The 15,693-nt window shown below is 43.9% G+C and overlaps 1 protein-coding gene across 2 annotated transcripts in view; it reads left to right on the top strand.

Moving 5' to 3' along the window:
- MAML2 (mastermind like transcriptional coactivator 2) overlaps window positions 1-15,693 on the top strand; it is a 454,266-nt gene that overhangs the window by 292,374 nt on the left and 146,199 nt on the right. For both annotated transcript variants that reach the window (XM_029602381.1, XM_029602382.1), the window contains exon 3: window positions 622-2,004. In XM_029602381.1, the coding sequence (XP_029458241.1) occupies window positions 622-2,004 (1,383 nt within the window). The remainder of the gene's footprint in view (window positions 1-621; window positions 2,005-15,693) is intronic.

The raw sequence follows: 15,693 nt of genomic DNA, 5'->3' as shown, positions 1-15,693 counted from the left end.
CACATCTCGGAAGTTTTCCAAAAGGGGCGGGCGTGGGCATGGCCTGGGCAGGGCATGGGCTTTTCAGGATGTGGACCTGAGATGTGCGCACAATTTTACTTCTGCTATGAATGACTTCTAAGTAATAAACTAAAGAAAAATTGACAGATCTGTGGGGGTTTTAAGGATCAGGGGTATCCAAGGGGGAGTGAAGACTATTAAACTAGAGGGTTTGGAGCACCAGTCGCTTAACTGGGCGAACTGGGATTGAACTGGTAAAACTGGGAATAGTGTTAAAATCCCCAATTTATGTGGCAGAAGCAGGATTTGCATGCACGTCCGCACACCCACTTAAAATCTGCCACACATGTGCACACTGCCAAGCTATTTTATAACGTGTGCATGTGTTATAAAATGGCCTCGTATCTGGGTGCACACCAGCGCACACGCAGCAGTGTGTGCCAATGCGCCGGTTTGAAAGTTGCCGTCATAATGTTTTAGATTTTCAGGTGAAAGCACAATTTCAATTGACTGTTTCCTTTATTTTGTGCTGTAGTTGCATATTCTCTAGGATTTTCTTGTGGGTCTTGACTGATAGATTGAAATCCGTTGATCTAATGAACCTCATTTTTCTCCTTCCAGCTCCAGGGCTCCTTGAAGAGAAAGCTAGTGGTAAGTCTGTCACCCACCAGTGAAAGTCCCAACGGTGTTTCTGACAGCTCCTTCCTGGACGTTAAGAGAATGCGACTGAATGATCATCTTTCCATAGGACAAAGTGAGCAGCACGTTAACAATCGACAAAGCCAACCCAGGGTCATTCCTATGGGACAAGGACTTCAGAGAAAGACCAATAATATCACAAGTAATACTCATGGTAGTGGAAATGAAATCTTTAATATGACGTTAAAAGATATTAAAAAAGAACCAGGAGAAACCATGTCTTGCAGCAAACACTTGGATGGGCATTTGACGCAAGAAAATATGTTCCCTAATAGATACGATGATATGATTGAACAGATGATAGACCCAGAGCTTCAGGAACTGTTTAATGAACTGACGAGTATGTCAGTGTCACCAATGAGTGACCTTGAATTACAGAACATGATAAATATCACCATAAAACAGGATGAACCTTTTAGTATTGACCTTGGACAACAAAATCAGGGAAACACACCCAGATCTTCTTTACCAATGGAAAAAATTGTAATAAAAAATGAATATTCACCCGGTTTAAATCAGACACCTGTTGGTTCACCGCAAATGAGGCCATCTTCTGCTGGACCAGCTTTTTCCATGTCTAATGCTGTCATATCCACCTCCTCACCAGTTACTTCCGTGCCTCAAACTCCAACCCCACTGCAGGTCTCTTCTAATTCAAACTGCCCTCTCCCTGGTTGGCAGGAAATATCTCACGCAGAACAGCTAAAGCAAATAGCAGCCAATCGGCAACAGCATACCATGATTCAGCAGCATCAACAGAATCAGTCATCTAACTGGGCGACTTTGTCAACATCAGGCCCTCCACCCAGGCCTTTTGGGCAGGAGAAAATTTCAAGTCCTTCCTTTCCACAGCAGCAGTTCAACCCTCAAAGTTCAGCAACGTCAGCTTTACCAATAAATGGCAGTCAGGCAAAAGGGATGAATAACTACCTCTATAAACCCAATTCCAGCCCACAGAGTAATCACATTCATGTAATGATGCAGCAAAAGGCCCAGGATCTGAACAGAGGCTTTATGAATAATACTTACACACCACTAGAACAGCAGCATCACAATAACATCAAGCCTTTGTTTCATTTTAACTCAGAGGGGAAAAAACAACCGATGCCTTCAGTTTTGAGTTCCCAAAGCAAGCCTATTCTGCACTATGCCCAGCAGCAGCATCCTCCCCAGCCTCTGCTGAACCAGCCACTTCAGAGGCCCCCACATGTGCCCCTACCAATGCAACAAAAGATGATGCTCCAAAAGCTACAGCAAAGCCAGCAGCTCTCAGGACTGCAGTATCCTGTTTTACAGCATCGACAGGTAATCAATATTTTAAACCGTAATGAAAATGTTAACAGCAGTAGAAGTTTTCACACTGCTTGATTCTCCAAGTGTTTGGGACCAGATATCCTGTTGATGATATACGATATGTCTGCTGTTAACAATCCCGCCTAAACTTTCATAGTCTTGTTCACCAGGACTTAATTATTGTGCTTACCCAGATGTCATTAGGGAAAGACTGAATCTCATCCACTTTTTGTCCCATTGCCACCATTTACTTACTATTCTGTGTTTCTGAAAACAATTACTGTAACTGAAAGTCCATAGATGCAATAGGACAAGTTTTGGACTGACTCAGTCTGTCACTAATGGCATGGAACCATCCTGAATCCCTACTTATTGTAAATACTTCTTCCTCCAAACTTTATCTTCTCTCGACTGATTCTGGTTCACTTTAGTTATTTTGCAGATAATCTGTAGGTTTAATTGCTGCTGAAACTCAGAGGTAAAATTATTGCATTTTCCCTACTCAATAGCTATGTTATTTTTCACTAAAACAAGTATTATAGAAAAAATGTATATTTATGCTAAAATATAAATGAATAACAGCTAGGGACAGTAAGCATCTGTAGGATACAGTACACTTCTAATTATTTAGCTACAGTCAGTTTAAATGCTGGATACCAGAACAGAAGCAATGGCCTTTCAGCAAGAAAGTATTTCAGCCAGTACAGATAATTCTGTTTTACTAATCTGGAACTCATAAAAAAAAAAGTATTTGAACATATTGTTAGGGACCATAGCCTTAGTTAAATGGAAATGCAATGGCTATAATTTCTGTCATAAATATTTTGTGTCGGAGTAAGAACATAAGAAGTGCCATGCTGGGTCAAACCAAAGGTCCATCAAGCTCAACCTTCTTTGTCCAACCGTGTTCCAGTTTCTTGTCGCTCACTCCCAGCGACAAGTGCTAGATGTCCTAGAGTCAATTGGTTAATAACTGTTTACGGGCTTTTTCTCCAGGAACCTGTCCAACCCCTTTTTTTAATCCAGCTATGCTAAGCTGCCGTGACCACATCTTCCAGCAACAAATTCCACAGCTTGATTGTGTGTTGAGTGAAAAGATACTTTCTCCAATTTCTTTTAAATCTACATCCTGTTAGTTTCAAGGTGTGTTCCCTGGCCCTGGTATTATTTGAAAAGGCAAATAACTGTCCCCTAGTTACCTGTTCCACCCCACTCATGACTTTATGAAACTCTTTTCTATCCCCTCTCAGTTGTCTCTTATCCAAGCTGAAGAGCCCTAACTTATTAGCCTTTCTTCTTAAAGGATCCTTTACCATTTTCTTGTTCTTCTCTGTACCTTTTCTAATTCCTCTATAACTTTTTTAAGATAGGGCGACCAGAAATTCACACAGTACTCAAGGGGCAGTTGCATCATAGCAGTGGCATTTAGATGTTCTCCATTTTATTCTGCCTTTCCAAATAATTCCTAGCATTCTGTTCATTTTATTTTTTTTACTGCTATCACACACTGAGCCGAGGATTTTAATGCACTGCCCAAAATGACGTCAAGGTCCTTTTCCTTGGCGTTTCCTAATGTGGAACCCAGCGTTGTGTTTCTAAAATTAGGGTTATTTTTTCCCTTTCTGCATCACTTTGCACTTGTCTACATTAAACTTCATCCGCCATTTAGATGCCCAGTTTTCCAGTCTCACAAGGACTTTCTGCAATTTCTTGCTGTCTAGGCAACTGGAGACAACTCAGGAGGCATTTGCTATATGGAAGCCATTAACCTCCAGGGACAAGCTTCTTGTAGGAGGGTGAACAATGATGCCTTAATGGCATCTGTAATTTTGTTTGCAAATGCACTCTTGCTCATTTTTACTTCTGAGGCATTATGGAAAGATTGCTTCACATTCATATTTTGCTTTTACTGCTTTGAATCATGAGTGTTACATCTCCAAAAAGAGTAAAATGTATTGTAGTAGTCAGAGGATAAAACACTGTCATACCTATTCAGACTTTGCCTGTCAATATGTATCTTCCACATATACTGGAGACATATTACTAGGGAAGTCTAAATCAGTTAATCATGGGGCCTCTTTACTAAGCTGCGATAATGTGGAAATAATGCATGGAAAGCGTATTTTCCGTGCTTTATTTCCTGATCTGTAAATCCAGCGCAGTGCGGGTATGGTAATAAGCTGTGTTATAAACAAATGCATGTAAAACAGCTCATAACTATAAGAGTAGCAGCGTCTCTCCGTGGAGCAGTGGAAGTGGTGGCTGGACCGGGAACACCAGGGTATGTAGCTGAGCCGGAGGCACCAGGGGAGACCCGAGGACAGAGCTGGCGGCCTACCGCTGCCAGGGATGAGGAACCAGGTGCTGGAGTTACTGCAGAGAGGTGAAAGGGCTGTGCCGCGGGTCTGCCGCTGATGGCACGCATAACATAGAAAAGGACACTTAGTTCATCCGGTCTACCCATTTGTATTTGTGTACTGTGCTGCCACAGACCTTACTCATTCACTGTCTGTCCCATTCGTGCTTGAAATCTATAGACATTTTGGGCCGAATTTTAAAAGCTCTACGCGCGCTGGGCCTATTTTATAAAGGCCCAGCGACGCGTGTAAAGCCCCGGGACGCGTCTAAGTCCCGGACTCTACAAAAGGGACGGTCCGGGAGCAGGGCGGTGCAAGGGTGGGGCCAGAGGCCTCCAGCATAGTGACCATTTGCCGCTGTGTCGGAGGATCGCGTGCCGGCAGGCTTCCAGCGCATGCAACTTGTCCTGAAATGCCCTGAAGCCACAAAAGGTAAGATAAAGGCCGGGGGGGGGGGTGTTTAAAATATGGCTGGGGGGGAAGGTTAGGGGAAGGGATGGGAAGGTTAGAATAGGAGGAAGGGAACGGGGGAAGGCCGCGGGCATCGGCGCATGCAAGATGCACTAGCGTGCACCCCCTTGCAGGCGCCGACCCCCAATTTTATGACATAAAATTTATCAATTTTCAATCATACACACGGGCGTATATGTGCACGTAACCTGGCGCGCGCACATGTACCCCAGATTTTATAACATGCGCATGCATATTATAAATTCGGGAGTCGGCGCACACAAGGGGGTGCTCACTAGTGCATCTTGAGCACGCCGACGCCCGCTGCCTTCCCAGGCGCAAAAAGTAAGATAAAGGCCGGGGGGGGGGTTAGAATAGGGGGGAGGGAACGAGGGAATGCCGCAGGCATTGGCTCACACAAGATACACTAGTGTGCACCCCCTTGCGCGCGCCGACCGCCAATTTCAAACATACGTGCGGGCGTACATGTGCGAGCATGTTATAAAATCGGGCCTTCCCCCATTCCCTTCCCCCTATTCTAACCTTCCCACCCCTTCCCCTAACCTTTCCCCCCTCTAGTCCTATTCTAAACCCCCCCCCCCCACCTCGGCCTTTATCTTACCTTTTGCGCCTGCCTCTGGGCAGGCGCAAGTTGCACGCACTGGCAGCCTGCCAGCACACGATCCTCTGACACAGCGGCAAATGGCCGCTGTGCTGGAGGCCTCTGGCCCTGCCCCCGGACCGCCCCTTTTGTAAAGCCCCGGAATTTAAATGCGTCCCAGGGCTTTACGCGCATCGCCAGGTCTTTATAAAATAGGCCCGGCGCGCGTAGAGGTTTTAAAATCCGGCCCTTACCCCTTTGGCTCCTACTACTTCTTCAGAAACTCAGTTCCAAGTGTCCACGACACTCAGTGAAAAAAGTATTTTCTCACATTCTTTTTGACCCTCCTTCTCTTCAGGGAACCTGCAGTTTCAATATTTATTGACATTTGGAGGGAATGGGGAGGAGAGCTTTTCAAGCCTTTAGACCTGCAATGTGAACTACATTTTTGGAGGGGCTCAAGAGAGGAGAGATTCGGGGATCGGCTGACAGGGCTGGTCTTTGTTTCACTGTGGTGGGAGGGTGGGGGATCAGGCCTTATATCTAGTGCTGCTTAACCGGTGGTTAAGTTAAAGCTATCTGGAATATGTTCCCACGTAACTTTAACCCTCCTCAATCACACATCTAAAGAAAGCCAAATAACTTACTAAGCTAACTCCAAATATCAGAATTAGCTGAATAAGTTATTTGGGCATCTCAGCTCTGACCCAAAATGCCCAGATACATTTTATCCAAATAATGACTTAATGGGATACATTTTATCCTGATAAATGGTGCCAATATTCAAAAGCTGGCATTTTCTGGATAACTTTTGAGTTGTCTGCATAAATGCCCTTGAATATTGACCTCTATGTGTTTTGCTTACCTCTAGGTTTTATTTCACATCCCCTAATTATTCTTAATTAAAAACCCCCTCATGAAGTTGGCAAGTCTATGGGCAAAGATCCTCTTATTTCTTGTAAGGGATAATCCATCCCTATTCAGCAGACCTTCTTGGAATACTACAACCATAATCAAAGAAACTAAAGCCCATTAACACCATCAATATGTTCATCTCAAGAAGGTGTCTGTCTCTTGCCATGCCCTTACCCTTAATTAGAAGGATAAATGACAAAACTACCTGTATCCTTGAATTTTTTCAACCATATGTCCAATACCTTGTAGTCCATGTTCAAGTACTTAGACCTACCAGAACAGAGGGATGATGAAAAGCTAACAGAAATTAGGGAAGCTAGCAAACTTAGCAGTACAGTAATAATGGGAGATTTCAATTACCTGAATACTGAGTGGGTAAATGTCACATCAGGACACCCCCCCAAGACTTGCCAAAAGTCCCAGGGGGTCCAGCGGGTGTCCGGGAGCGATCTCGTCGTCGGCTGCCAGTAATCAAAATGGCGCCGATAGCCTTTGCCCATACTATGTCACAGGGGCTACCGGCGCCATTGGTCAGCCCCTGTCACATGGTAGGAGCACAAGATGGCGCCAATGGCCATGTGACAGGGGCTGACCAATGGCACTGGTAGCCCCTGTGAAATAGTAATTCAGAGGCTATCGGCACCATTCTGAGCGAGGCAGGCACGCCGGGCATGGAGGGACAAATCGCTTGCGGGACCCCACTGGACCACCAGGGATGTTGGTAAGTCTTGGGGAGGGATCGGGATGGGGGGGGTTGTATTATAGTTATTTCTAATGCTTGGGGTGGTTTTTAATTTAAAAAAATAAAATGTGCCCCTCTCCCCGTACAAACCCGAAAAACGGATTTTCCCCGAAGTTTGGGGCCCCCGACCCATGACGAATTAGGCAATTTCATTGAAATTGCCTAATTCGTGATAAATGAACCACATCTCTTGTTGGCAGACCTTTGTAGATGGAAGTTACCACCAACAGCAAACCACCTCCTCCTCTTTTGATGTGGCCTCTGTTTTTAAAATGTGATCCTTATTCCCTTCTTCCAGGATTGTAGATCTGTTTTGTAATGCCGTTTACAGGGATTAAGTAATGGGCTGTCTTTCGTGAAGTGATTGTCTTATAGCTTCCATCCACATAGGACTCAATGGGGCCGACATAATAAGACCCGCAGCAAAACATGCACTAGTTATGAGCGCGGGTTTTGATTGTCACGCGTGGCTAAAGTTGGCGTCTCAGCGGGATGTAAAAAAAAATTATGCAAATTATTTGCGAGCAAAAATCTGCGCACACATGAAGAAATGGGCATACCTAAGCGAAGTTAAGACCCTGTGTAATTTATTTATTTATTTTACGGCTTTTCTATACCGATATTAGTAGAAACATATCGGTTTACATCAAACTGCAGGTAGAAAATTACATCAAACAGGGATTGGGCAGTGGGCTGAAGGAACGTAACAAGAGCAGGCATAATATACAGAGTAAATATAAGATACAGGAGGCAGGAAATCCAACTGAGAGCAAGTTAACATGTTAGAAAATGGGTATTGAATTGGAGGCATAATAAAAGCAATGGATAGAGGGGGCTGAGGACCTAGTCTGGGAATGCCTGTTTGAAGAGCCAGGTCTTCAGCTTTTTCTTGAATTTGATGGAACAAGGTTCAAGGCGGAGATTTGAGGGTAGTGAGTTCCAGCAGGAGGGGCCAGCAATAGAGCTGGCACGATCCCTAGTGGAGGTAAGGTGTGCATTTTTAAGGGATGGGATGTGGAGGGTACCTTTGGTTGTTGCTCTGGTCGTGCAGTTGTGGGGTAAGAAGTGGAAAGGCTTGTCAAGCCAGTTGGAGTTGTGGTTGTATAAGGATTTATGAATAATGGTAAGGGTTTTGTAGATGATGCGTGAGGGATCGGGAGCCAATGGAGCTCCTTAAGGAGGGGAGTAATGTGGTCGTATTTGCGGGCATTTGTGATGGTTCTAGCGACAGCATTCTGCAGGTTTTGAAGGGGGTTTATGCTGGAATAAGGTAGCCCAAGGAATAGAGAATTACAGTAGTCCATTTTGGATGTGAGGGTCTCCTGGATAACGGTGCGGAAATCCTAGGTATGGAGTAAGGGTTTGAGCTTTTTTAGGATATTGAGCTTGTAGAAGCCTTCCTTGAGGATAGTGTTGACGTGCGTTTTGAAGTTTAAGTGCTGGTCAATCAGGACACCGAGATCTCGTGCAAAGGGGTGTGAGGAAATAGAGCTGAGTGCCTGGTCGCAAGAGAGGGTGGGATTTGGAGTTTGGTGGTTGAAAATGAGGAGCAGTTCTGTTTTGTTGGTATTGAGGGCGAGGTGGAGATTTGTAAGTAAGGAGTTTATGGACGCGAGACATTTCTCCCAGAATTTTAATGTTTCGGAGATGGATTCTTGTATGGGTATGATGATTTGCACATCATCCGCGTATATTTAGAATTTGAGGCCAAGGTTGGATAGGAGCTGGCAGAGGGGGATAAGGTATATATTGAAAAGGGTAGATGAGAGGGAGGATCCTTGTGAAACTCCTTGCGAGAGGCTGAAGTGGGAAGATTCAGAGTTGCCTATTTTGACAGAGAATTGTCTATTGGCCAGGTAGGATTTAAACCAAAGAAGGGCTGAACCTGAGATGCCAATGTCAGATAGGAGGGAGAGAAGAAGGTTGTGGCTAATTGTGCCAAATGCTGAGGAGATATCAAGGAGGGCAAGGATGTAGCAGTGACCTTGATCTAGGCCTGTAAGGAGGGAGTCCGTGAGAGTGAGTAATAAGGTTTCAGTGTTGAAAACCAAATTGTGAAGGGTGGAGAATATTGTTGCTGTCAAGGTACTCCATGAGTTGGGAGTTAACCACCTTCATCCACGTAGAAAAACCATGCCGATAATACGTGCATAAAAGTGAGCAAGCGAACGGGTCTCCCTATCCAGTGAGAGTATAACCCTGGAATGTATTTTTAATATTTCGAACAACTGTGTGCTGCAGAAAACATGGCAAATATTTTCATGGGTGCTCGGGTGCCATGATTGGCGCTCAGCTGGGCGTGAATCTGGATGCTCGGGTGCCCAGAAATGCGCCCAGCTAAGCACGAATCTAGCCAGAACAGCCTGCTCCTCACGACCCCTCCTCTCCTCTTGCTTCTTCCGGATCCTCTCTCTGGCCACGACCTCTGTCACCTGCCAAACCTTCTGCTGATGTCATTCTTTGGCGAAGCTGCAGGATATACTACAGCATCAGGAACAACTGGACACAATCAGAAATCTCCATCATGGAGATCGCACCAGAGCTGCACGGAAACACAGCCACACCACACCGATGCAAGCCGTGGAATAGAATGGCCCCGAGGCGGCGCTGTCACTTAACTTGTGCCCTGACCGTGGCAGTAAAAAAACCCCACATTGAAAAACCCGCACTAGCATTAGCGCAGCTCCCTGCATTGCCTATGATTAAATAATCGCCTCCTTTGGATGCCATTAACAGGCACTGTGCAGAAAAAACGTGGATCGGTAAGAGCGTTCATGCACGCTTTTTTTTCCCACGTACAAAACCCTTATTACATCCCCATATAGGGCTTTGCGCGGGAAAACGCACTGGAAAACAAGCATACTTGTGTGTACAAATCCGCAGCGGCTTCAGCTCACCTTATTACATTGGCCCAATATCTGCCTTCTCCTCTGCTCTACCATCCTCTCTAGCTAGCATTTAATCATAGAATATACTGTACATGGATACATCACTGTCTAGAGATTAAACCCTTCATCTTCTCAGAGGCTTCTACCTACCTTACTCGTCATCTGCATTTGCTCCCTGCAAAATCTTATATCTCTTGCAAACTCATAGCTTTGACCTTTCTGCTCTTCCATAGTTTTGGACTGATGTACCTGCAGGCTCTTATCTTTTACTCCGTTCTCTCTGCTCTCAGGTCAGCCTTCTTTCCATAGCTCCCCTCATCACTTGGTGTGCCATATGACTGCTTGCCGAAGAAAAATGCATTCATTCTATGCTTAAGTATCAAAGGAAAACAGGCCTGTCCTTGTCATGTTCCACAGCTTGACTTTCCTCCTCAGCATCCCTCTAGTTCTTCTTTTTCTATCATTTCTTTTATTCATTTCTTTCAATTTGTTGTTTTTCTACAGTGCAACTTCTACCAATGTGCTTGTGAAGGGAGTTTTAGATAAAGTTTCCCAGAAAAATATTATTATAATTTCTCAAACCTGTGCTGAAATGTGCCTTGGGTCACAAGTGAAATGAGCTTTTTGGCTTCAGTTTAATTCCCAGTGTATCTATCTCTGGATCATACAATTAAAGCATCCAACTATCTGACACATTTATTGCTTTTAGCTCAGTGAAGGACTAGAGCTGAAATAAATCTGGAGAGCGGGAGGGGGCGGGCACAGAATGGGTAAAGGTCAGTGGTGTAAGTACACTGGCAGTACCAAGTGGGAAAGATTGTAAAGCGACCCGACTACATCGTGTTATACTCTAACCAGTGCTGACAGCCTTAAATAAGCTGTACTTCCATAAATAAGCCAGACGTTAAAAAAAAATCAAAGGTAGCTCCTCTTTTAGTTATGCTGAGAGGCAGAGGTCACACTCAGTCACAGGGCTAAGTCCTCACAAAGTCTCAACAGCCTTGGGGGTGGATTCTCGGGCAGGGAGGGAGGATAAGACCTCCAGGTCCCAAGGCGCAGGGTAAAAAGCTGTCCCGTGGGTGTGGTGATGCGAGGGGTATCTGATGGATAGAGGGGCCAAAGAATTAAACTTGACAGTGAAGACGAGTGTTCCAACAAAAATATGTATTGGGTGATATCTTCAGTGGTGGCAGGCTGGTACCAAACACATTTACTTCTGTTACATGCATGTCCTAGAATCAAATTCCAAATGTGACTGAGTTCATGTAAGTGTCCCTCGGTTTTGCAGGCTCTGAGAGGTCCTCCCTTCCAGGATATGGAAACAAAGCCCCCAGGGTGGAATAGGGTCCCTAACTAAAACCCAATATTCAGCCAGGAAGGGAACATAGGCTCCTTTCTTTCCACACTCCTCGGCATGAAGGGTGGCAGAAAACCTTTTTCCAAAACCCAAAAAAAAGCAAATCACTCAAAAAAAACTCCATAAAGCATTCACAGAAAAGCAGAGTGGTCCCCTTCTAACCACCGGATATGAGATGGAAGAACTGGGTTTCTCTTTTTTCCTAACCCTCCTGATGCAGGGTGCTTCCCTCACTGGAACAAGACTAGAGGAACCAAAAACAATCTCCAGAATAAATGTAAAAAAAAAAAAAATCACTAAACAAAATACTAAGACACACTGACTAGTCAAAAATGTGGACTAGAGAGATAGGGTCTCACTTCCTAGTCTGCTCAGCCGTGGGTGTGAGGCCCAGACAAACTAGAACAGGGGAACAATGATAAAAAAGCAAGTCCTACTCTCTCAGCTTCCAACGCAAAATCCTACATAGATTTTATGCCCCACAGCAACTTCACAGGGGTTTTGTAGCAAGTGGTTTTCTCCACTCCTACTTCCTTATCCTAGGTCGTAGAGTAAGGCCAAATTCTAGTGCAGATCCCAGGGGGTCTCTGTACAGAGGACACTAGAAATGCAAAAAATAAAAGTCCTACTCTATATACTTCTCCAACAGTTCTATAAAAAGTTTCCATTCTTCATCCACCACTGTTGAACTTTTACAGCATTTTATTATATTATAATAAGGAAAGGTAGGGAAAATTCCACTGTATTTTTTTAAATTCTAAGTGCCTCAGATATAAAACTAATGATATTCTTGTTGTTACTAATAGAGCCCTCAGTATAAAAGTACAGAGGTGTTGAGGGTTTTAGAAAGACAGAATAAATCTGAATAATAAAGAAATGCACAAGAAAAGAAAGATAAAGGCAAACACCCATGAAGCACTTCCTCTCACAGGATATGTGTGAGTAACCTGGCGAGGCAATGAAGTAAACTCAGGAGATAGCCTTAGAATGCATTGATCCTGAATTTGAGAAGTAGGATTAGGAACACAAGACCTGTGCCACCACGTAGAATGATATTTATCAGGAGCAAGAAAGAAAAACATGATTACTAGACCACTCAGTGTAATAGCAATACTATACCTCAATAGAATGGAGGCACAGGTAATGATTAACCTGGGCTGAAAGTAAAATTTGAATTAGTGATATTAAGCAGAGGGAAAACATTTGTTTTGGTGTGTTAATTTGTTTTGGAAGTATCTCAATTTCATTGGTTTCAACCCCCAAAAAAGTATTTGTTAATTAATATCATTTGTTTTTTGCTTTATAGTGGTCAATGGGGGGAGGCCCCATTAACTTCACTGTAAATGAAAAACAGGCCTGAGGCCCAATCTGAGGCTGGGTCTCATCACTGGTGCCCAAGCCTGGGCCTGGGTCTAGGCCTAGGCCTAGGCCTGACATCAAGGCCCAGCTTGAAGCTGGGTCTTAGTCATTGAGGCCCAGGCCTAGGCCGTGCCTGATGCTGGGCATTGGCTGGAGCCTGGCCAATGCCAGGTCCCATCACCAAGGCCTGGGCTTGATGTTGGGGCCCTGCCTTGACTGACTCCCAGTTTCTGAGGCCCAGATGTTGCACTAGTATTGGGCATAGGCCTGTGCTTCGGTGACAAAGACCTGGCCTCTGGTGAGGCCCCAATTTCGGGCCTAGGCCTTTGCTCGGGCCTAGGCCTTTGCTCAAGCCTGCACCTCGGTGTCAGGACCTAGCTATGGCGAGCTCCTGCGTCAGACCTGTGTCTAGGCCTGGGCAACTGAAACTTATTTTTGGGAAGAATATATTCAGTTTTTGTTCCCCAGAGCAACAAGTAACATACTTAATCCATCTGAAGATTCTGTGAAAGTGTTTAAAAAATTCACAATCTTTGCAGAATGATTGGCGAGGTATTACTCATTTATCTGATCGCATGATTTTGGATCATAGGAAGAGAAAGGGAGGGTAGGAGTAAGGGAGTGAAGAGGGGGAAATAAGGGAATGTGAAAGCAAATGCTATTGTGGATTTGTTGTATTCTTAAGTGGAGTATGTTAGTTACTGGAAGGTGGTGACTGGAAGATGGTGAGAATGGAAAGATGATGGTCAAATTGTTGTAGCTAGTTTCTCTGTATGGGGAGGAAAATGAAAACATAAGATATTTGTTTTGATATTTGGTGTGCATAAGAACCAAATGTACACCAGGATTATGTCTCTTTTATTTAGAATTTCAGTATCACAGTTCAAACATAAATAAAGGGAACATATCTAGTAGCATAGGGCCAGATTTAAGGTCTTGACCATATTGTTAAAATGAAAAGAGCATTCTTGTCTACTGCTAACTTTAAAATAAGAGACATTTTGCTCGTTCTTTCACCTTGTGCTTCCTCATATGCAGGATTTCAGTGGCTTCAGAAAACAATTATAGTGAAATTCTAATTCACTAGCCAAATTGTTCCTAGCTTAAACCTGAGTCAGGATCCGGTAGTTTGCAGACAATCCCTGCATGCACCTCCACAGAAGCTTATCTGGATTGGTCGGCAGTGCACTATAAGAGCCTGTCTGACTAGGAGAAGTGTGGCTTTTGAGTTAGAGTTTGGAGGAAGTAGCAGTAGTTGCTAGAAGCGATTCTTATTCTGGGTCCCACAGCCTGGTACCAGGGGAAAGAGACATAGTCCAGTCTCGCAGGAGGTGTCTCTAGAGAGTGGCAAAGAGTTTTGAGAAGAGTGGTTTATGAGTGTTATTTTGGATCCTGCTCCTGCGTGGGGTGGTCTCTTACCCCTGCCTTGAGAGATCAGGCAAGTGCTGTGATTGCTTTCACCCAGCTAAGAAGGGAAACCAGTGACCTAACAGTGAAGAAGAAAGAAGGATTTTTGCAGAGAGTTTTATTTCTGCTGTTTTGGGAGGAATTTTTACCACCAGTTCTGCCTACAGCAAAGGAGGAGAGGTTTTGAAATTTTGAACACCTTTGGACTTTCTACCCCTAGAACTCCAGTTTTACCATCAGAGAGATTTATAGGAGATCCCAGTTCCAGTAGGAGCCCACTCTCTGTAACTCAAGAGTATTGGGATTTTCCCTAGTGTGTGCCATCCAAAAGAACACTGACGTCCATAAAGCTGAGAAAGAGGCTGTTTTGGACTGCTTATTTTTGTATGAAGATTATCTGTAGAATTTTTGTTGTGAATTGGACTTTAAGAGGTCAATCTTCAAACCTAAATATTTAAATGGATAACTTGGAAATGGATAACTTGAATGGATAACTTTGATAACATGGAGTTGGATGGCTAACTTGGAGTTAGATGGATAACTTGTGAGTTACATTCATGAAAGAACCCACACATCACACAACTCTTCAAATCCTTGGAACAATCATAAACCATATAACTGAAATGACCTGTCATAATAGGCATTACCAGCAAAGTCTTGCCTTCATTGCCTTACAATTAATCGTTGGTCATAATGTGAGTGACTGAGAATGTCTTCCTCTCAATATATTTTTTTAAACATTTTTTCATTTGCAAATAAAAATTCCAACTTATCTTAAAGTCATTTGTGTCACTCCATCTGGCACTCAAGGAAATCATGAATGCCAGATGGAGTGCAACAAATGACTTTAAGATAAGTTGGAATTTTTATTTGCAAATGAAAAAATGTTTAAAAAAATATATTGAGAGGAAGACATTCTCAGTCACTCACATTATGACCAACGATTAATTGTAAGGCAATGAAGACGAGACTTTGCTGGTAATGCCTATTATGACAGGTCATTTCAATTATATGGTTTATGACTGTTCCAAGGATTTGAAGAGTTGTATAATGTGTGGGTGCTTTCATTAATGAAATTAGTACGTTCCTCCACACCTTTTGACACATGATATTAACTTTGGTTCTCCTAACTTATGAGTTATCCATCTAAATGGCTTTGAATATTGAACTCAGTTTTTTTGGTTGCAGTACAATTTTGGTGAATACCCAACCAGAGTGTCCAGTGTGTGTTTTCAGTAGTAAGGGCAGGACCTAATTTGTGGGGAAACGGCCTTGAATGTAGTTTCAGCGTTTCTTTTCAGGCTTAAGAGGCAGAGCCTCATGGGGGTGTTCTCCAGCCCCCTCCTCTCCAAGCTGCCCACAGAGCACAGAGAAGAGGACATCGCTCTACTCCCTAATCCAGCCCCAACCCTCTTATTTTCCTTCTGCACCCCCCTCACCCCACCTCTCATCCTGCATTGCAGGGAACAGAAGGGGGATAGGTGAAACTGAAGCAGAAACTGCACAACAAAAACAGACACAAAAAAGGTTTGAATGAGCAGAAGTACTGCCAATTGTCAAGGCTTTAACCTTGGCCTTGGTGACTGGCACTACGGCTCACAACTTTCACACTTATGTTAGTTCAG

Source organism: Rhinatrema bivittatum, chromosome 5 (assembly GCF_901001135.1).
Source record: "Rhinatrema bivittatum chromosome 5, aRhiBiv1.1, whole genome shotgun sequence".
In the NCBI taxonomy this organism is placed as follows: domain Eukaryota; kingdom Metazoa; phylum Chordata; class Amphibia; order Gymnophiona; family Rhinatrematidae; genus Rhinatrema; species Rhinatrema bivittatum.
This window is presented reverse-complemented; position numbering and strand designations above follow the sequence as displayed.